At 42.2% G+C, this 22,813-nt stretch overlaps 1 protein-coding gene across 3 annotated transcripts in view; it reads left to right on the top strand.

Annotated features, from left to right (window-relative positions):
* The window catches only part of pcdh15a (protocadherin-related 15a), a 707,751-nt gene extending 687,233 nt beyond the window's left edge, over positions 1-20,518 (top strand). For 2 of the 3 annotated variants that reach the window (XM_034185498.1, XM_034185496.1), the window contains 5 exons: positions 6,023-6,044; positions 9,451-9,489; positions 9,625-9,698; positions 16,629-16,737; positions 19,057-20,518. In XM_034185498.1, coding sequence (XP_034041389.1) covers positions 6,023-6,044; positions 9,451-9,489; positions 9,625-9,698; positions 16,629-16,737; positions 19,057-19,671 — 859 coding nt within the window. In that variant the 3' untranslated portion in view covers positions 19,672-20,518. The remainder of the gene's footprint in view (positions 1-6,022; positions 6,045-9,450; positions 9,490-9,624; positions 9,699-16,628; positions 16,738-19,056) is intronic. The other variant, XM_034185497.1, reaches the window with a different exon arrangement.
* The last annotated feature ends 2,295 nt before the right edge of the window (positions 20,519-22,813 follow it).

Genomic DNA, 22,813 nt, shown 5'->3' with positions numbered 1-22,813 from the left:
TATGAACCTCCAAAACTCTGATCCCCACGATGAGCAGAGCACGCCAAAACTAGCCGACTACAGCTCTGCAGTTCAAATCGGCGGCTGTATGGACTCCAGCGAAAATGGAACAAGTCAAGCAAACATGGCAACAGAGACTCAGCAGATGAGCCAACAGAACACAAACAACCCAAACCCTGCTGAGCCCAGCGAACACATTTTCTCTCAATCCACATTGTTCTGATTCAGTCTTTTCTCTTTGTTTTCATATTCTCATGATTTCCATTTGTACATCTCTATGCCTGTTTTTATCCTGTTTCTAAATACTTACAATTCTTACATATGGTAGTATTTTTATAGCCTTTAGGATTTGAAATTCTGAGGTTTTCTGGGATATTTTTTTCTACTGTACTGTTTGTAATAATCCCATTAATTTCCTTCAGTTCTGCTGAGTTTTGTTACATGTTTAATTACCTCAACCGTTGGAAGTGTGATGAAAGTTGTTTGGCATTTCATTTTACTCTTAAGATTCCGATCAGAGTTGATTCATAAAATGTTTCATCTTGTTTTAATTATATAGCATTTCAGAATGTCATGATTAAAAGTTCACAATACAATTTTCTGTTTTTAATTATGTAGGACATATAAATGTACAAAGCTCACAACACAGCCCATACAGGTGAAAACATTTAGGATCCTGTTTCTTTTATGAGAATTGGGGGGAAAAAAAAGAAAAAAAAAAAGAACCAGATCCTATTGTAGAGTAGAGGGAAATTCAGGCACTCACTGACTTTTGAATCTTTCCTGATTTGACCCAGTAAAAATAGATCAAGGTTAGCACCTTCTGAACTCACACAAAAGGGTTGTGGGATGAACCTATACCCCAAATATCCCAAATATCTCAATTTGGCAATAACTGGCGCTGCATAATCGTGTGATGAGTGCCTATTTTTACATGTTAAACCTGATGGCCCTGCTTATAAGACATCCCATCTTTTCCAAGGCATTTTAAAAGACTTTATGAAGACCAAATATTCTTTTTCTATATAAAGTAAATGCTGTTATTTTTAAAATGATGTCAATAAAACCATATTTTATCGCTCATTTATTTATTTTTTCAATCATATGCGGTCACACTGCCACTTTCAGAACACAGTAAGCTTTTCCAACTGTTAGCATTTTTGAGGCTCATCATCTTCTGACATTACACTCTCACACTGTATTTCTTGGCTGCTTGAGAGTTGTTTATTGATCCGTTTGCATTCGTTACAGTGAACTTGCATCACAACATCTTGTCAGTTTCTAGTTAACATACCCATCTTTTGAGGTGCTGCCTTTTCAGCGTATCAATGTATCTCTCCATAATGCAGCACTGTAAGCTAGAGGGGTCAGCCATTTTAGTTCTGAGAAGCACAACATTTATATGTGACATGTAAAAATCTAAGCCCTGAATATAAGACAGCCTCATTTTTCAGATGCATTTCCAAGAAAAAAACGCCATGTTATATTCAAAACTAGGTGGTCTGTCAAGTTTGGCACCCTCTGAAGTCACACAAGAATGTTTTTAGATTAAATTATGTCCCAAATATCACAGGTCTGCAACAGTTTTGTTTTGAGTAATCTCCTGGTATGCCATGGGTGAATGGGTACATTTACATACACACATGTACATGGAGACCATTTCTACAGTTCCTGCAATGTGGAGGCTGGCGTTAATAATAGCAACAGCTTTATTAAGTGAGATAAAACTGCCATAATTGAATTCCCCTAAGGTATGCAAACACATAAAATCAACTGCATGGTAACATATTAGTTAACAGGACACATTTAGGATTTTGTGATCTCATAATCTTCATATTGTATTTATTAAGCAGGGACTCCAATATCGTATATGCTGAATTTTTTCATTGAAAATATAGTCAACTAATATAGAAAAGCAGGCAGGAAATTTTTTAATGTACTTCAATGCAGACAAAGCTGCATATTTTAAAGCACTGTCTTATTAATACAGAAACAAAGCCTCAGTTGTAAAAATGCATTGACTAATGATGGAATGTAAAGGATAATGTTGAAAGAAGAGAAGCGACCTATGAGGGACTTGTCTATTCACATGTCTGCAGAGGTACTCCCAGCATGATAAATTAGTCACTGTGAAGTTCGACTGCACACTGTAAAAGGCTAATTAGAGAACCAATCAATCCTTAACCAGGGTCACTGCCTGTGTGACTGTCAACTACTGTTATCTGCTTCTTCTCTTTTGTGTTCGTCCTTTTATTTTCCATTTGTCTGCTTTTCTTGCTCCCTTTTCCTCTCTCCCTGTATTTACATCTGATACTTTCCAGTCCCCTTTGTTTTAATCTTTCTCCTGATTCTCAAGACCTTCCATTACGTTCCGTTTACTCCCGGTAATGCATCATCGCTCCCCTTACTTTTTTATTCTGGTTTTGGTTTTAAACTTTGTCATCATCTCACAAACCTTTCATGAATTTGTTTCACTCTTTATGCCGTGATGCGTATGGCCTTGTCTTCGCTTGCTTCCACCTCAATATAATATTTGATGCATCACACGGCATCTCTGTAGAGCATGTCGAAGGCCTCCTAATTCTGTATTCTGTGTTCATTACGTGGGATAATCTGTTTTGTGAAAAGATGAACAGCTCACACACGGTTTCTTTTCTCAACGACCAACAATTTTTACAGGACACTGTCCTTTATTTTCCATTTATAATGTTGATTTTGAACTTCATCAAGAAGATTAGGCTTTTGGTTGTGTCTTTGTTTTTCTGTCTTTTCACTTTATCTTTTACTGAAGTGCATTGCATTCACTGGATAGAAAAAAAAAAAAAATTAGACCCCTGATCTGGTAGTTAAGAGATCAGAAGCCTAATTTTGTTTGAATCCAGCTTCTGTACAATGCGCTTCCATACTTCCAATCCCTCAGTAATACCCCCATCACACCAGAGGCTGAATGAGGCCGAATCGTGTCTGAATGAAAGTTCGGCCCACATTCCCGAAGTGTCAAAGTGCATTCAAGGACAGCATTCTGAGAGCAGTCTTAACAGTCAGGCAGATTCATGTGGCCGCCCTGAATGTTTTGCACATGTGCAAAACAGTTGAGGTGGAAAAATTTCAAACAGCTGTTAGAGTGCAGTCTGACTGCAATCTAAGTGTTCATACAGCATGAAGACGGCACTCAAAGCATTCTGATCGCGTTGGAGGGGCGGTTCGAAATGATCTGCCATTTCAGATCCTTACCGAATGTCCCGACTGTGCCTGAATGCACCACAAGTGCACCTTGAGTGCTGCTGGATTATATTTCCTCCACCTACAATCGGACCTCACTTGCCTGGCAATGTAAGTGCATTCGTCATATTCTCACTGGATTCTGATAGCTGTATGGGTCATCCTAATGTGTTCCACCTACATTTGTACCGCATTCAGCGGCTTAATGCGCATGGCGTGTGCACGAATCATTCGGGGCGGTTCGCAGTGCAATCTGAGTAGTTGGACGGCTGTCCGCCGCAATTCTTATTCCCTCCCAGAGGTGGCATGAAACTTGGCTTTTTTGACATTCCGCCTGGGTCGGCTTCATTCTTGTTAAGTGTGACGGGCCCTAAAGACAAATGTGAGAATTCCAGAGTCATAACTGAAAATCAGCCGATTTGTAAACGCCGACAGTGCACTGTGATCGTACACAAAGTGTGGATTTCCCCCTAAAGTGTTCCAGGATTAATGAAATTCCTCTAGGGAGGGGCACCCAAACTGACATGCGCTTGTCCCTGATTATGACAGGTGTCACATTGACCACTGCTTCACTCAGAACCACATACTGCACATGCACGAAGAAATTTGATGAATGAAGTTCCTAGAGGGAGGGGCACAGGGCATCTCACCAAAATGAGATGCCCTCCGTTCTTTGTGAATTACATTGTTCTTAACGTGCAGGCAGCTGTGAGACGGGAGTTTAGGAACCATCAACAAATTACCACTGCAAAACGAAATGCTTTGATTAAAAACTCAATAAACTCACAGTGCCACCAAATTCACATCACACATGAGTGAGCTCCCTCTGGTTGTACTACAGCACTTAAATTGAAAAAAAGTGCTATTATATAATTTTGAAGATTTTTTTTTATTTAAATAAATCTGAATAAAATCTCAATAACTTTTTATTCATAGCTTGTAGTGCCACCAAACTCACATGTCACATCAATGAGCTCCCTCTGATTGCACTGTAGCTCTCAGTTTGGAAAAATGAAATGTCATGGTGAAAAACTTTGGAGAATTTTTCATTGTTTAAATTTTCAGTAACATCATTATGACCTTTTTCCAAACTGAATGCTATAGTATAGCCAGCAGGAGACCATTTATGTGTGCAATGAATTTTGTGTCACTACACCTTATAACAGTGACGGTATTGAATATTGAAAAATTCTCCAAAATTGGAAGTATGTAAGTGCATTATATGGAGGCTGGATTTTTAAAAAATAGACACCTGAAGATCTCGTAATTACGAGATCAGGGGCGTAATTATTATTATTATTATTATTATTATTATTATTTATCCAGTGAAAACAATAAGAAGAAGAAGAATTAAAAAACCTTTGAAATATTTTTAAATAGTTTTGATCTTGGTGACCCCCTAAGGGGCACTCAAACCCCAGGCTGTAGCTCACATGAGACCAATGACTTAAGAACACCTAATCTGATTTTGATCACAGCTGGCACATACAGTACATTGGGCCAATAGCCGAAAAGAAGTGATTTAATTTTGATTAGGATTGGTCAGTTATCAAGGTGAGAGGTCAAGGTAAAATTTGCTGGCCCAGAGCAACAGGAAAATGTCTGGTTTTATGGCGCCTGGACTGAAATAAAACAAATCAGATAAAGATGGTTAAAACGTTTAAAATAAAGTCATCCAGCCACAGCTCTTACTAGGTAAAATAATAATACTAATAACAGTTTTGCAGTAGTCAGCAAAACAGAGTAATTCTGAAATGGCATTCAGAAACATGAAACAGTGATTGGTTAATGACTCTACTATTATTATTTGAAATTGTAAACCATGATTCGCATGAGTTCCTGCAGCTTCTAGATTTTTCCACTCTGGGTCACCACAGCAGATGATTTAATTTATGTTGAAGTACTTTTGAGCTCTCTTTGCATTTCTTCTCTTGTTGTCACTCACCCACCTTGTCGTCCACTCGCCTGTAAGGGTCAGCGTGGTATTTGTCCTGAGGGCCATTTTTCATGACATTACATAAAAGCAGCAGTGGCCGACAGCCAAGCCAACAGGTCATCCATCAGATCCCGCTGCCATCCTCCACACTGCCTGGGAGGTGTGGCCCTTCGGCTGTGCCCTGTCCCCGGTGCCTGCCGATAATAACAGATTACAGCTCTCCAGAGGAAGCTCACATCATCACATGGCCATATATCTGAGTGTGAAAGTTGCCGTTATTTATTGCCGTTGACAGGTTACAGTTGTCCGCTTGTGAACCTGGAGGTTTAGGCCAGGCTGTTCTATTATGTGACTCTTCTCGTTGACTTGGAGTAAATGCATCGTAGTCCACAGAGGCGCGCTCACTTACTGAGCTACTCCTTGGACAATCTAAATGATGACAAACTGCAATTTAGGAGAAAATGATTTCTTCTTTTATTGTTGTTGTTGCTGTTGAAAGGAAATGTCACCTTATGCTATGGTAGCCAGAATTTTATTAAATTTGTAGCAATCATTAATTCTGAATGACACCCCCCACCCCCTACCCTCCACCCTCAGGTTTGGATTTGATAACAAGAAAACCAACGTGATAACTCAGGCTGCAAGCGCCCCCTTTGTCCTCTTAACAAAAAAACATCTTCAGCTCTGTATTTTAACACATGAAATTGCACAGTAAGTAAAACTGAAATATCCTCAGTGGTCAGCAGAATGTAGATGGCTGAGTCTTGTAGATTGAACACTTCATTTATCTTGAAGCACTTGGAAATGCTGCTGTCAATCTATATTCATTGTTTGTCTTATTTCCTTCTTTTCTGCGGCGTGAAGAAGGCGAGGCCAGGGCAGACAGGTAAGCAGCCATGTTGTTTGTGTATGCACATGTTGGAGGTTTTTTCTGTTTTATTGTGTCATTTTGCTGCTCTTAAAGCATCTTGAGGCAGCTTATATCCTATTATTCTTATCTACCACTCACTCGATGGAAGCGACTGAATGAGATTAAGATGAGATCTCGGTGATGGGACGGCTGACGGTGACATTGGCGTTTATGTTTGATTTGAGCGAGTTGTGTTCTCAGAGTTGTTGCCAAATAGCAGATAAGTGCAAAGATGACACAGCCAGGGATAAAACAGTGTGACTGTCTGATAATATCAGACAGGAAACTGCTTTTAAATTAACGCCTTTATGAAACTGTGAAATCTGTGTAGAGCTGCTTTCACATGTTGACTGTAGAAAAAACCGTCATCCCGGTCGTTAGAGCAGAATTACTGTCATCTGCAGTGGTGGTATGTGACGGTATGAAACGTGGCCATTTTTCAGTGTTAATGAGACAGACAATAATGTAGTTCATTAAAACACAACAGTTTTAGCATTTTGTACAGTGTTATACTGAAACAGGAAGCTCTGGTAGTTGCTTCAAAAGTCTACAATTTGTGATGCTCAGTGGTGGGCACAGCTGACCAAAATGTTAGCTTCATTAACCATTAATCAGATAACTGAAAAGTTATTTTTATGACGCTAAACTGATAAACTGCTAAAAAAAATTATCTTTATTACAGATAACCGATAACTGATAACTTTTAGTATTGATTTGGACGCGGCCACATTAGATTACACTGTCGGCTTCTGATAAACAAAGTTTCACTTTCACTTTTTGCTGCTGGGTAAATAATGAAACAAGGATCACAAACACATAAGAATGCACGAAAAATGAATGAATAGAAAAATGAAACCTCAAACACTGTCATCATCTTTCAAAAGCAGTAAACACAATATTAGAAGTCATAGTTTATCTCGGTACCAGATACACCGTCATTTATGAACTAAAAAGCTGCTGTTTTTTTCACATGCTTTGAACCCTGAGGCTTAAACAACCGAAATATGTCCATTAATGCATTGACTGGCAGACACGTACTAAATATAAATTCTTACCTGTTAGTTTCAGTGGAATTCATCTGAATAAATAATCTAGTCCAAGGGTGGCCAAGTTCGGTCCTCGAGAGCCACATTCCTGACACTCTTAGTTGTCTCCCTGCTCCAACACACCTGAATCCAATGAAAGACTCGTTAGCAGACTTTTAATGAGCCTTTCATTGGATTCAGGTGTGTTGGAGAAGGGAGACAACTAAGAGTGTCAGGAATGTGGCTCTCGAGGACCGAACTTGGCCACCCCTGATCTAGTCTAAACGTGAAGAAAAGTCCCTCTATACACACAACTGTGCCGTGAGAGCTCCTCTGCCACGAGTCTTGGTGATTAAATTACAGCTACAAAGAAATAAAATAATGTTAAAATTAGGCTGTTTTGTTTTTGTGTCGAGTGGACCACTCACTGTAACATCCAAAGTGAACCTGAACTACACTACCCACAATGCTCCCTGCGTCGACTGACCAATCACGTTTTGTGTTTAATGATGACATAATCAGCAAGTGACAGGCAGCCAGTCTGCTACAAATGTACAACAGACAGACTAAAATGTTTGATTTTAGGGTTTACAAACATTTTTGACCGTTAAACTTTGTTCACTTTACCAGCAAAAAAATGTTATCAGACTGAAAGTTATCGGAACTAAATTTATTGGAAGATAATTTGTCCGATGATGGTTTTAAAACTTATCTGAAAAGCTAATCTGCTAGCAAAAACATTAGCTTCGGATTAGCTGAACTGTGCCCACCACTGGTGATGCTACAGCTTAATCTCTCTCTGTAATATCATCAAGTATTCTCGTTTACCTGATTAGAACTGGGTAACCCTCTGCACTTAAAAAATACATCTTTCACTGCCTGTCTTTTCTCATCACTGAAGATAAAGCAGCACCCAGTTTGTCCTTGTCACTGCAGCAGGTGGTAAAAATTGAAAAATTTTAATGTTTGATGGCATGTGCCATTGTGGTGCATGGTAGGGATGGACAATATAGCATTAAAATGTTATCACAATATTTCATGGTGGTTTTTTTTATGATAACAACATAAATTACAATATGAACATAGTACCAGTTGTCACACTCACCTGTGACCAAAGGCCACGAGTCTTCCATAAAGAATTTGTTTTCAGTGGAGATGGATGTGTCCATTGTTTAAAATCCTCAAGAAAAGCAACCCAAAGAAAAACTGTGAGCCTTAAAAGGGCTGGATTTGCAAATTGCACACATGATATTCACAGCACAGCAACAGAGCATGGCCACAGAGAGGAAAATGTAGAAGCAAATTGTAGCACTCATCATGCTACATCTGCAACCAACATAGAATCCGTTCCCATGATTTGGATTCAAGGATTCAAAGAAATTTTATTGTCATATGCACAGAAGAACATGTTCCCTGCACAATGAAATGTGTCTACTGCATTTAACCCATCCTAATTGCCAGTAGGAGCAGAAGTCGCCATTAGGCGCCCGGGGAATGCTTTAATTTGATTAATTTATTAGCACAATGTATTCATTCATTAATTTTCTGTACACGTATGGGCAATTTAGAGTTACCAATTCACTTAACTTGCATGTGTTTGGAAAGGGGAGGAAGTCGGAACACCTGGAAGGTACCCACGCAGACATGGGTGGATCATGAAAACTCCACACAGAAAGGACCAGCTGTCCTCCTCCATTGTTCCACTGCAGGGAGCAGATACCATTCTGCAATACCATTTTGCATCATGTCCCTGTGTTTAGGATACCTCATTATCACATTGGGTCATTGTGTGTTGTATGGTCGACTTCTTCCCCGTCAGCTCTAAACTGTGCCTTTCCCCCATGCTTTTCACCGTTCTGCATGAGCTGCCATCATATAACACATATGAAACACGTCATCAACTACATCATTTATATCACAGGATGACAAATTCTTATCGTGAGGAGAGTTTGTACCAGCATACCGATAATGATACAATAAGGCCAAACCCTACAGTATGGTTGCCAATCTCACAGCCAGCAGTGGAATTTTCTGTTGTCCTGTCATTGAAAACAATGGAACATCCATCTGCCACTTTCAGCCAACATGTGAATACAGCATTAGATTTCTTTTTTGCATAGCATTCTTGTAACTTCTCCAAGTGCTTGGTTTTCCTTCTTTACTTCTTTTCTGGGCTTTGTTTCCATCAATAGTTCAGTTCTTTTGCCTTACTGCTCCACTACACTATCTTGACAATAAAGATAAAGCTTGGCTTTAAATCAAAAATGTGGAAAATGAAGTCTTCCTTTTGTCTTTGTCTCTCCTGACCAACCCCTCCTTCCATTACCTTATCTTTCTTCTCTACTAATGTTTGCCAGCAACAGCAACTGCTGAGGCCATCTCTTCTGAGACCTGAGGTAGAAACCTCTGTTGCTCTTCTTAATTCACCAGGATTTAGTATTTCTGCACTGTGTTTGCTGCGGGTGCTCTTCTTCTGTCTTTTATTGACAAGTGTTGAGTAATTTCTCTCTCTCCGCCTGTCTGAAATGCAGGAGCTCTCCATGGAATCCGGTATCGACCCAGGCCAAGACTACTACTCACAGGGCTACTATGATTATGACCAGGGGTGAGCACACAGCCCACTAACTCCCTTTTTTTTTTCTCAGTCTTATTCTTATTTGCAGGAGTGACCTCCCTTAGTTCCAAAAAAAAAGCAAAAAAAAACAAAAAAAAAAACAAGAATGGGCAGAGAGTGAAGCACCCACCCCTTATGTAGTTGACACAGAGTCAGGTAAATTCATTTTAGATGAGTATGTGATATCGCAATATATGTTTTTGCGTCCATGACATTTGGACAATTATGCCCAAAATGGAAGCACATTATCACTGACTACCACACAATTCTTCCACCTTGCTTAAACCATATTGTCTACAATGTGTTTGAGTTAAGCACTCTTGAGTTTGACTTTTCAACATCACCCGGGGTGAAAAGTCATGTGACCAATCGAAAGATGATGTATGGATTCATATTGGGTGTTTAACAGCGTCCATAAGCTGGGTCAGGTCAGGGAGCATGTGGCAATGCCGCACATCACGGCACCTGCCACTGGACTGAACTGTTAATTCTGGACGGCACCCACTCAGGCAGACAACCTTCCAAGAAATACGAAGGTCTGGAAAAATTCAACACATTGTCGGGTAACTACAGATGCATTTTGAAGCAATTCCTCAGAATAGCCATACTGAACATCCTTTATATATAAGCACTGGACCCACAATTTGACCTTAGCCTTGGAAATTAACTTTTACCTGATCATTCTGAAATTCAAATAATTTTGCTCTTGGCTGATCCTCAGTCAGTACTCCAAGTGTCGTCAAATTGGATCAAAATTCTTTGAGTTACTTTGTTCATACACAAGCAGGCGTGCAGGACTGAAAACAATGCACCTACGCAACGGTGTAAACATAAATCATTAAAGCTTTTTTATTTCGACCTTTCCTTGTAGCTCCCAGCAATGTGGTTTCTAGGGATGAGAGCATTTAAAAGAAGAGTAGACTAAAATGACAAGAGCAACTTGTTTTGCCCCCTCAGCAGTACACCTCATCCAAGTGTTTATCCTCTCTACTCTCACCAAATAACATCACTTATGCTGCCTTGAGGTGAGCACCTGAGATTATTAGTGTTTTCCCATGGCTTAAAGTTGGGAGGGTGTTTTGGCTGATATGTTACATTGCCCATATGCTCCCACAAGGAAAAACATGGAGCTCAAAGGTGGACCAGCTGCTTAGAAATTGTTATTCATTAGATGCCCCTGTTTTATGCCAGGTGACTTCTGTTACTAGGAGGAATTGTGATGAAAGTTTATCAAGCCAGAGAGCTCCTTTGATACCTAAAGTAAATTAATCAGATCAGGATAATCTGAAAAACATTTAGAGTAGCACCAGTTGAAATTTAATGTAGTGTTTTCATTTCCTCTCAAGTTACTCACTGACTTCCCACTGCATAAAACACACGTTCCCATTCAGTTGAATGGGAACATGTGTCCAAATCAGTGAGGGGTACTGTAATTCTCATTACCTCAACCACGTCTGCACTGGACTACCCTGCATTAGCAATAAACTGGAATTACAGTTTGATGATATGACATGAAGTTAACTGCAGAAGCTGTTACCATCGATGAGTGGACCATCACTGTCACTGGGTGCCTTTGTTCGGGTTCGGTTTGCAACCAGGGCCACAAAATTAAGCAATTGTTCAGTTATTAATGCAGCAACCACAATCCTGTGTGATCCTCAAAGATGCTATGACATTTTGTACAACATGCAAACTTTCAGGTTCTGAGTCCTTGGCCTTTGAGATCAAGAAACTCCATTCAATTGAATGGGAAATATCAGGCATGGCACAAACCGAGTGGACACAAACGCAGTCTCACACGACTGATAGAGTTCAAAAGGTTTAATAAGTGCAACAGGCAGGAGGTCGGTACACGGGGAATCCAGCAGTGAAACAAAGGTAGCAGAATGGCGAGAGGCTGAGACGTAGTTCAATAAACAGGCACAGGTCAAAAAACATGGTGTAAAGGCTATCAGAGACAAGGCAAAATCGAGGTCAAAAACGAGGCAGAGTCAGAATACAGGCAGGCAAAAACAGAGCAAGATGCAAGGCTGGAAAGTGGCAGAAAATCAACAATCTGGCAGTGAGCTGTGAGACAGTGAGGGCTTAAATAGGGAGCAGGTTAATCAAGGTGTGATGAGGTGCAGGTGTGTGGATGGCTCTGGAAGGGGGCGTGGCCGGGGAAGACAAAGGTAAGTGCAAGAAATTGCAGTGACAAGAAAAGCAAAGCAGACTGGGGCAAGATAATCAGTGATGGAAAAAAACAATGGTGAAAATAATTAAAAATAATTAACGTGAACAAAACAAAAGGGGGCAACTAGGAAATTACATGACTAATCTAAATAGCAGGAAACAAGAAGATCAAAGATAATAATTGAAACTAGAACAGAACTGATACTGATAAAATATAAAAGTAAATGCAATAACCGAGAATAAGGTGACAACATAAACTAAGAATACACCAAAAATAAATGAACAGAACGACAAAACCACAGACTACACAATAATGCAATGAATAACAAATGGAACATAATCAGATAAGAAACACTGAAGATAAATAACCTAATCCTGTGACCTACGTATAATACAATAAATGTGATAAACAGAACTAAACTAAGACAAAAGTAACTTAAGGGACCAAGAGTGAAAGAATACAACTGACTACAGAAGCTAAGGCAGAACTGCACAAATGGTAAAATGAGATACACAGAAGATAAATGAAACAAAACCTGAAGAGCATGACCATGACAACATGGTCATGCAACATGGTCATGCATGTTGGTCATGACAACAGACTAAGGGCAGTTCAGAACCCCCATGACCAGTAAAAAATCAAGGACTGAGATGTTGCCCAGTATGGCGGAGCCGGGGCCCCACCCTGGAGCCAGGCCTGGGGTTGGGGCTCGTGCACGAGCGCCTGGTGGTCGGGCCTTAGCCCATGGGGCCCGGCCGGGCTCAGCCCGAAAGAGCGATGTGGGCCCGCCCTCCTGTGGGTTCACCACCTGCAGAGGGGGCCATGGGGGTCGGGTGCAGAGAGGATTGGGTGGCGGTCGAGGGCGGGTGGCCCGGCGGCCCGGTCCATGCTCACAGCCCCTGGCTGTTGGAACGTGGAATGTCACCTCGCTAGGGGGGAAGGAGCCTGAGCTTGTGCGGGAGGTTGAGAGATACCGACTACAGATAGTCGGGCTCACCTCCACGCACAGCTTGGGCTCTGGTACCCAACTCCTACAGAGGGGCTGGAGGCTTCATTTTTCTGGTGTTGCCCATGGGGAGAGGCGGAGAGCTGGGGTCGCATTGCTTATTGCTCCCCAGCTCAGTCGCCATGTGTTGGAGTTCACTCCGGTGAACGAGAGGGTCGCGTCCCTACGCCTTCGGGTCGGGGGCAGGTCTCTCACCGTTGTCTCAGCCTACGGGCTGAGCGGCAGTGCAGAGTACCCAACCTTCCTGGAGTCCCTGGGAGGGGTACTAGATAGCGCTCCGACTGGGGACTCCATTGTTCTCCTGTGGGATTTCAACGCCCACGTGGGCGATGACAGTGAGACCTGGAGGGGGGTGATCGGGAAGCACGGCCTCCCGGATCTGAGCCTGAGTGGTGTTCAGTTGTTGGACTTCTGTGCTAGTCACAGTTTGTCCATCACGAACACCATGTTCGAGCACAAGGGTGTCCATAAGTGCACGTGGCACCAGGACACCCTGAGCCGGAGGTTGATGATCGACTTTGTATCCGTATCATCTGACCTTCAGCCACGTGTCTCGGACACTCGAGTGAAGAGAGGGGCAGAGCTGTCGACCGATCACCACCTGGTGGTGAGTTGGCTCCACTGGGAGGGGAGGAAGCCGGTCAGACCTGGCAGGCCCAAACATATCGTGAGGGTCTGCTGGGAACGCGGCACACTGGACCAGCTCTACATGCTCCATCGGGTGCTCGAGGGTTCATGGGAGTTCACCCAACCAGTCCACATATGTTTTGTGGATCTGGAGAAGGTGTTCGACCGTGTCCGTCGGGGCACCCTGTGGGGAGTGCTCCGGGAGTACGGGGTCTGGGGTCCTTTGCTAAGGGCTATCCGGTCCCAGTACGACTGCAGCAGGAGCTTGGTTCACATTGCCGGTAGTAAGTCAAATCTGTTTCCAGTGCACGTTGGCCTCCGCCAGGGCTGCCCTTTGTCACCGGTTCTGTTCATTATTTTTATGGACAGAATTTCTAGGCGCAGCCAGGGTGTAGAGGGGGTCTGGTTTGGGAACCACAGAATCTCATCTCTGCTGTTTGCGGACGATGTGGTTCTGTTGGCTTCGTCAAATCAGGACCTTCAGCGTGCACTGGGGCGGTTTGCAGCCGAGTGTGAAGCGTCTGGGATGAAAATCAGCACCTCCAAATCCGAGGCCATGGTTCTCGACCGGAAAAAGGTGCTTTGTCCTCTTCAGGTCGGTGGAGTGTCCTTGCCTCAAGTGGAGAAGTTTAAGTCTCTTCATTGGCTTCCTGTTAATTCTAGAATAGAATTTAAAATTCTTCTTCTTACTTATAAGGTTTTGAATAATCAGGTCCCATCTTATCTTAGGGACCTCGTAGTACCATATTACCCCATTAGAGCGCTTCGCTCTCAGACTGCGGGCTTACTTGTAGTTCCTAGGGTTTGTAAGAGTAGAATGGGAGGCAGAGCCTTCAGCTTTCAGGCTCCTCTCCTGTGGAACCAGCTCCCAATTCAGATCAGGGAGACAGATACCCTCTCTACTTTTAAGATTAGGCTTAAAACTTTCCTTTTCGCTAAGGCTTATAGTTAGGGCTGGATCGGGTGACCCTGGACCATCCCTTGGTTATGTTGCTTTAGACGTAGACTGTGGGGGGGTTCCCATGATGCACTGTTTCTTTCTCTTTTTGCTCCGTATGCATCACTCTGCATTTAATCATTAGTGATCGATCTCTGCCCCCCTTCTCGGCATGTCTTTTTCCTGGTTCTTTCCCTCAGCCCCAACCAGTCTCAGCAGAAGACTGCCCCTCCCTGAGCCTGGTTCTGCTGGAGGTTTCTTCCTGTTAAAAGGGAGTTTTTCCTTCCCACTGTGGCCAAGTGCTTGCTCATAGGGGGTCGTTTTGACCGTTGGGGTTTTTCATAATTATTGTATGGCCTTGCCTTACAATATGGAGCGCCTTGGGGCAACTGTTTGTTGTGATTTGGCGCTATATAAGAAAAAAGTTGATTGATTGATTGAAGTATCTCGGGGTCTTGTTCATGAGTGAGGGACGGATGTAGCGTGAGATCGATAGACGGATCAGTGCAGCATCTGCAGTGATGCGGTCGCTGTATCGGACCGTCGTGGTGAAGAGAGAGCTGAGTAGGGGGGCAAAGCTCTCGATTTACCGATCAATCTACGTTCCGATCCTCACCTATGGTCATGAGATTTGGCTCGTGACTGAAAGAACGAGATCGCGAGTACAAGCAGCCGAGATGAGTTTCCTCCGCAGGGTGGCTGGGCACTCCCTTATAGATAGGGTGAGGAGCTCGGTCACTCGGGAGGAGCTCGGAGTCGAGCCGCTGCTCCTCCACGTCGAAAGGAGTCAGTTGAGGTGGCTCAGGCATCTTCTCCGGATGCCCCCTGGATGCCTCGCTGGAGAGGTGTTCCAGGCGCGTCCCATTGGGAGGAGGCCCCGGGGAAGACCTAGGACATGCTGGAGGGACTATATCTCTCGGCTGGCTTGGGAACACCTTGGGGTTCCCCCGGAGGAGCTGGGGGAGGTGTGTGTGGATCGGGAGGTCTGGGCGGCTTTGCTTGAGCTGCTGCCCCCGCGACCCAACTCCGAATAAAGCAGAAGAAAATGGATGGATGGATGGATGGATGGATGGATGGATGGATGGATGGATGGATGGATGGATGGATGGATGGATGGATGGATGGATGGATGGATGGATGGATGGATGGATGACAACCTGACATGAAAAACAACACTGAAGGCTCATAGCACAGAGGTGGACAAGGGTCCAGAACTATAACAGCTGGCCATAAAGGGCCGGAACATGACAGGAAAGTGTTTCCAAACATTTGAATGGTCCTGTATTTCTTGAGGGAATGTCAGGTTTGGGAGAATACATTGGTGCTGCACATTGCCGCATCCACCCCATGACAGAACTAGACATAATAAATGTGGGCTGATTAATTCAAGGAAATAAATAACATATGACAGCGGCAATGCTTTGTACTTGCAGTTTCTCTATTCTACCACTACTATATATGCTGTGCATAAGTCAGAGGGTTATATATATTTATACACATTTCTAAATCTAAGTACAAGTTTGTAAGTTACACATGATATGTAGAAATGTTCAAACACATGGTCTAAGCACAAATGTGTTTATTAAGTGGTGATAAATGAGGCCCCTGGCCTTTCTTCCTTTAACTAGAATTTTTCTGGAACCTAATGACTTTGATTTTAAGTTTTCGAGACTTGTAAGCATCACATTAATACTCCATGGTTTCTCATATCATATAAACTTGAATTATTATGTGCTGGCTGGTCTGTATTCATACCATTTCTGAGTGCTCTTAAGAAACCATATTTTGGCCTTTGATGTTTTGGAAATGATTTGTGTGTGTGTGTGTGTGTGTGTGTGTGTGTGTGTGTGTGTGTGTGTGTGTGTGTGTGTGTGTGTGTGTGTGTGCGCGCGCGCGTGTGTGTGCCTGCATTCTCAGAGCTGCAGCAAATAATCTCACAGATTATTGCTTATCTGAAATAAACATGACCAAATGCACAGTAAGTAAGGATTAGTTGGTCCTATTGGGAAAGAAAGGAAAGACAGACAAATAGCTGATCTGCATATTAACGTCTGTACCTTTCATCAAAAATGGCTGTTGCCTTACGTTTATGAGTAAATAATCATTTTTCCATGTATTTACTGAGTCACAAGCTCAAAGAGTGTTCTTTTTCCTACCTTGTTTGAATCTATTTCTCAGGTATGACATTCCACAGTATGGCAGTCGCCGGAGGTTGATATCGCCGATCTATGATGAATATGGAGAGGTGATAATGGAAGATGATGGTTATTACTACGGTCCACGTGAGGTATATTACCCATACTTAGATACTGTTTCATACACACAGTCATTATGTTAGTAATGTCTGAATCATTCTACTAACATTCCAACACTGAAAGTGTGGCATTGAATCCATGCGAAAGTCCAACATTGTATCATTTTCACTGGAAAACGACTAAATTAAATATGACTGTCTTAGGGCCGAGGCAGGGGCCGTGGCGGCATGCGAGGTAGAGGTCCACCCAAGAGAGTTGAATTTAGAGACTTGCCCCCAGAGGATGAAATTGAAGAAGCTGAGCCAGGAGGTGGAAGTGAGCCTTCCAAGGCTGCCAAGAAGCTCAAGTCTGTCATGAAACTCAGCAAACTTCTGGCAGCCACTAAGGGAGAAAAGCCCTCTGATGCTGGTCCTTCTGGACCATCTCCGTGGAAGAATGCCAAGATGTTCAAGATGTTTGGCACACTGAAAAAGGACAAGGACTATGCCAAATTAATGTCAGCTCGCCGTATTGACAGCCAGGAGAGTTTGACTGATGAAGCGGCACTTAGGGGACAAATCGACAGCAAGTCTGTTACCCGCAGCAAGCTGGGAAAAGTTTTGAAGAAAATCAACTTGGCAAACAAGCTGCAAGCACGGAGGAAGTCTCAGAGTAGTGTGAGTCGTGGTTCTGCCACTGGTAGTGAAAGGGATGAGGAAGCTTCCCAGATAGCAAGTGAAGATGATGAGAAATCGAAAGTGTCTATTAGTGTGACTGAAAGTGAGCCAGAAGCAGGTGGAAGTGGAGCCAGTAGGGAAAAAGCCTCTGATGAGGAATCTTCAGAGAAAAGCAGTGTTGACAGAGATTATCTTAAAGTAGATTTAGACAGAGATGATGCAAATGAAAGCACTGTGGACTCCGAGGAAGAGCCTGATGATGAGCCAGGGGATTCTGATGAGGAAAGCGTGTCCAAACCTGAAGAAGAAGAAAGTGAAAAGGGCTCCATCACTGAAAAAGAATCTGGCACTGAAAGGGATTCAATTTCTGAGTCAGAGAAGGCATCAGGCACAGAGAAAGAGTCCGAATCTGAGAAAGGGTCAGAATCTGAGAAAGACTCAGATGAGTCAGGAACGGGTACAGCAACAGAGAAGGAAACAACCTCAGAAAGAGCTTCAGATGAAGAGTCTGAAGAGGCTTCAGGAAGCACAAGAGAAAGCGGATCTTCTGCCCGATCTTCTGTTAGATCATCTGCTACTGAAGCCAGCAAGGGCAGCAGTGCTTCAGGTATGAGTGGCAGTCGCAGTGGCAGTAAGAGCCGGAGTGCAAGTGGCAGCGGCAGCTTAAGAAGTGAGAGTGCAAGTGGTACTGTCAGAAGTACTGCATCCGGCTCAAGTGTGAGGTCTTCTCAAGATGCCAGATCATCAGAAAGTGCAGTAAGCTCAGAGAACTCCAGTGAAGAACTCAGTGATGCTGAATCAGGGACGGGGGCAAGTAGTGAGACTGAGTCTAGGACAGGTTCCAGCCAGAGAAAACCATCTGCCTCAGAGTCAAGTGCTTCCAAGGATAGGGAGTCCTCCACGAAAAATCAAATGACGGATGCGAGCGAAGTGAGTTCTTCTGCTTCCCGTTCCATCAGTGGTAGCCAGCGTTCCCAAAAGTCAACTGTGACCCGCAGTTCTGAAGGTGCGGTCACAGAGGAGAGTGAAGCTGAGGATTCTGAAGAGGTAGAATCTGAACCCGCTGATGAGAGCAAAGAGTCATCCAGTGAACTCAGTGATGATGCAGCTTCAAGGAGGTCCAGTGTTGTGTCCGATGACCCTGAGCCATCTGCCCCACGTGCAGCTCCCCCATTCAGCACACAGGTGAGAAGCATCAGCGACATGTCTGAAGAGACATATGGAGGACTGTCCCCTATCACTGAAGTGGATGAGGACGCCATCTCCTCTGACAAATCTTCAGCCAGTGGCTCCGGATCAGAAGCTGGAAGTGCATCAAAAGGGTCAGGAGAAATTACATCAGAAGCCGAGTCAGAGTCTGAGGGAAATTCAACTGCCTTCTAAACAGAGGCATTACCTGCTGTGAAGTAAGGCAGAATCAAGTTGTTTGCTCTTAGCATGGGAGTGAAGAGAACGTTGTCTTTCACAATCCATCTTTCCTTATTTCCTTTAGAAACGATGCACTTGTGTGGTTACCTTTGCCTCGTCTTTGGTTTCTCTGTTAACACTTTTGCTTTTTTCTACAGCTTTATATTCTTCTGTCTATTATGACATTTTGCATGGTGTGGTGCAATCAGCCATTTTGCAGTTTTGCTTGGAATTTTTTGCCTGCTCCTCGCAGAATGTTATTATTACCATTAACTTATTTGTTTTTAGCAACCTGGGACCAAGAAGCGGATTAAGTTGGTGGTAGATCGAGAAAATGAAACCAGCTCCACAGGAGAAGAAAGCTCTGCGGATACCCAGCGGAACCGGATCCCCAATGTCAACAGCCACAGTAACATCAACGGCAACATTTACCTTGCACAGAATGGCACAATCATCCGAACCAGGCGGCTGGCCCACCCAAACCACCTCAAGGTGGGCTCGCCAACTCGGCTTGCTAAGCAGTTTAAAAAATTAGACAAGTTAGGTGTGACTCATGAGGAACCCTCTCCCATTATTAATGTTGAGGGCACAGGAAAGGATGCCGAAAATGGGAATGTTTCATTGAATGTGGACATCAACCTCAATACCCGGTCCTCCTCTGGCTCACTGGGAGCCGCCATTTCAGGACTTAAGAGCTTTGAGTCCAAAACCAATATAGCTAAGACTCTGACTGACAGAAACAGCAGTTGCCCGAGTGCCAGCGAGGAACAAGAGCCTTCATTTGACAACCACAAGGACAGCAGGGAGATGCTGGAATCCCAGAGTGAGCACACATTATCAGATGAGGACGAGTTATGGATGGGACCTTGGAACAGCCTGCACATACCAATGACAAAACTCTGACTGCTCAAGCAGAAAATGAATTTCATAATTTTGTTTTCTTACTCCCTTTGTCAGCCTGTTTTTGTTAAAAAAAAAAGAAAAGATTATGTTCCTCAGCTGCATAATCTCCGTCAAAACAGGTGATTGCACTTGTAGTCAAAAATTATTTCTCACAAATGATTTGAAGAGCCGTAATACATCAAAGCTTACGTGTATCAAGCATTTCTTACTGACAGGGCTACTACAGAGCGGGATGTACGTAGAGCTGCAAGGCGATGAGTGCCTTGAAGAAATAAGAGATTTACATGAATTTTTAACTTTCTTCACAACAGAAAAGATGAGCCTTGCTACCTTTTTGTTCTGAAACAGACTGTACCGAGATTGTCATTCTATATTTACAGAGAAATCACAGTGACCACAGTAAAAAAAAAAAATTGTGATTATATAGCATATGATAAAATTATTTTGCTAACTGCATTTTACCAGCAGATAATTAAGACTGTCATTGATTATTTTATGTTGTGATCACTTGGAGATGTTTTCAAAAAAAAAAAAAAAAAAAAAAATCTGAAAATATATAAAATTATTTTTGTGTATTTTGTATCAGAGATAAATCTCTAACACGTGAAATCAAAGATTTAAGATACGCATAGCTGTATTTCAGCCGTGAATTATGACTGTATAATGATTTTTTAAAGATATTTATAACTGCAGAATGTGGTATTTTCAGCCCCTTTACATGACGCAGATTCATTCTGTTCATGATAATTTATTAATTGATAAATTATTAATTGAAACATCTAAACCTCATACTTGGGGAAAAGGATTACCAAATAATGTATCAGAATGAACAATAAAGTTCTAATCTGTTTTGTGTCTCTCTTCTTTCTGTCTGCCATTTGTGCCTTAGTGGCGCAGCTTAGCTAAAATGTCCGTAAAAAGTGTTCATTTTGTGATAAAGCATGGAATTTGGCACACACATACTAAATTAACTAATGTTTATTTTCCGATATGGAGCCATCCTGGAGCTGACCTCTAATGAGCTACAGGAGTCAATAAAGAATTACACAGTGGTCAAAATTTAAAATTGCTCCAATCATGTTGAATGTTCAGGGCTTATGGGGTAAAAACAGCAAAAATGGTGACAAAGGTCAGTTTCAGTTTGTACAGGGGTCAAAAGTTCAAGTTCCTCCAATTTTGGTAAAAAAAAAATGCAAATTATTGGTTAATAGCATTTTAAAAAGGAATAGTTTTCACCATCTGTCATGTTTAGTTATCATGTTACAGGGTAACATATGTCAAAAGTCATAGAATCCAATGAACGTCGACCTTGTTTGACCTTTACTTTGGAGACCAAGCATTCAACAGTTAAAACTATTCCATTTATTAATCCTTTTATTTGATCCAAAAATTTGCTTCGCTTTTTACCAAAATTGGAGCAACTTGAACTTTTGACCCCTGTACATGCTGAAACTGATCTTTGTCACCATTTTTGCCTGTTTCCAGAACATTCAGTCATAGATAGTCCAAACTATACCTTTTTGGAATTGTTATGATCAGACAAATAATGTGGCATAGAATAACTCCTGAACATTCAACGTGATTACAGCATTTTTAAAGTTAGACCCCTGTGTAATTCTGTATTGGCCCCTGTAGCTCATTAGAGGTCAGCTCCAAAATGGCTCCATATCTGAAAATAAACATTAGTTAATTTAGAATACAGTAGTGTTCAGAATAATAGTAGTGCTATGTGACTAAAAAGACTAATCCAGGTTTTGAGTATATTTGATATTGTTACATGGGAAACAAGGTACCAGTAGATTCAGTAGATTCTCACAAATCCAACAAGACCAAGCATTCATGATATGCACACTCTTAAGGCTATGAAATTGGGCTATTAGTAAAAAAAAGTAGAAAAGGGGGTTCACAATAATAGTAGTGTGGCATTCAGTCAGTGAGTTCGTCAGTTTTGTGGAACAAACAGGTGTGAATCAGGTGTCCCCTATTTAAGGATGAAGCCAGCACCTGTTGAACATGCTTTTCTCTTTGAAAGCCTGAGGAAAATGGGACCTTCAAGACATTGTTCAGAAGAACAGCGTAGTTTGATTAAAAAGTTGATTGGAGAGGGGAAAACTTATACGCAGGTGCAAAAAATTATAGGCTGTTCATCTACAATGATCTCCAATGCTTTAAAATGGACAAAAAAAAAAAAAAAAAAACCAGACGTGTGGAAGAAAACGAAAAACAACCATTAACATGGATAGAAGAATAACCAGAATGGCAAAGGCTCACCCATTGATCAGCTCCAGGGTGATCAAAGACAGTCTGGAGTTACCAGTAAGTGCAGTTAGAAGATACCTGTGTGAAGCTAATTTATTTGGAAGAATCCCCCACAAAGTCCCTCTGTTAAATAAAAGACATGTGCAGAAGAGGTTACAATTTGCCAAAGAACACATCAACTGGCCTAAAGAGAAATGGAGGAATATTTTGTGGACTGATGAGAGTAAAATTGTTCTTTTTGGGTCCAAGGGCCGCAGACAGTTTGTGAGACGACCCCCAAACTATGAATTCAAGCCACAGTTTACAGTGAAGACAGTGAAGCATGGTGGTGCAAGCATCATGATATGGGCATGTTTCTCCTACTATGGTGTTGGGCCTATATATCGCATGCCAGGTATCATGGATCAGTTTGGATATGTCAAAATACTTGAAGAGGTCATGTTGCCTTATGCTGAAGAGGACATGCCCTTGAAATGGGTGTTTCAACAAGACAATGACCCCAAGCACACTAGTAAATGAGCAAAATCTTGGTTCCAAACCAACCAAATTAATGCCTCGCAGATGTGAAGAAATCATGAAAAACTGTAGTTATACAACTAAATACTAGTTTAGTGATTCACAGGATTGCTAAAAAAGCAGTTTGAACATAGTTTTGAGTTTGTAGCATCAACAGCAGATGCTACAATTATTGTGAACAGCCCCTTTTCTACTTTTTTTTTTTTTTTTTTTTTACTAATAGCCAAATTTCATAGCCTTAAGAGTGTGCATATCATAAATGCTTGGTCTTGCTGGATTTGTGAGAATCTACTGAATCTACTGGTACCTTGTTTCCCATGTAACAATAAGAAATATACTCAAAACCTGGATTATTCTTTTTAGTCAC

This window comes from Thalassophryne amazonica, chromosome 13, assembly GCF_902500255.1.
Source record: "Thalassophryne amazonica chromosome 13, fThaAma1.1, whole genome shotgun sequence".
NCBI classification, from domain to species: Eukaryota; Metazoa; Chordata; class Actinopteri; order Batrachoidiformes; family Batrachoididae; genus Thalassophryne; species Thalassophryne amazonica.
This window is presented reverse-complemented; position numbering and strand designations above follow the sequence as displayed.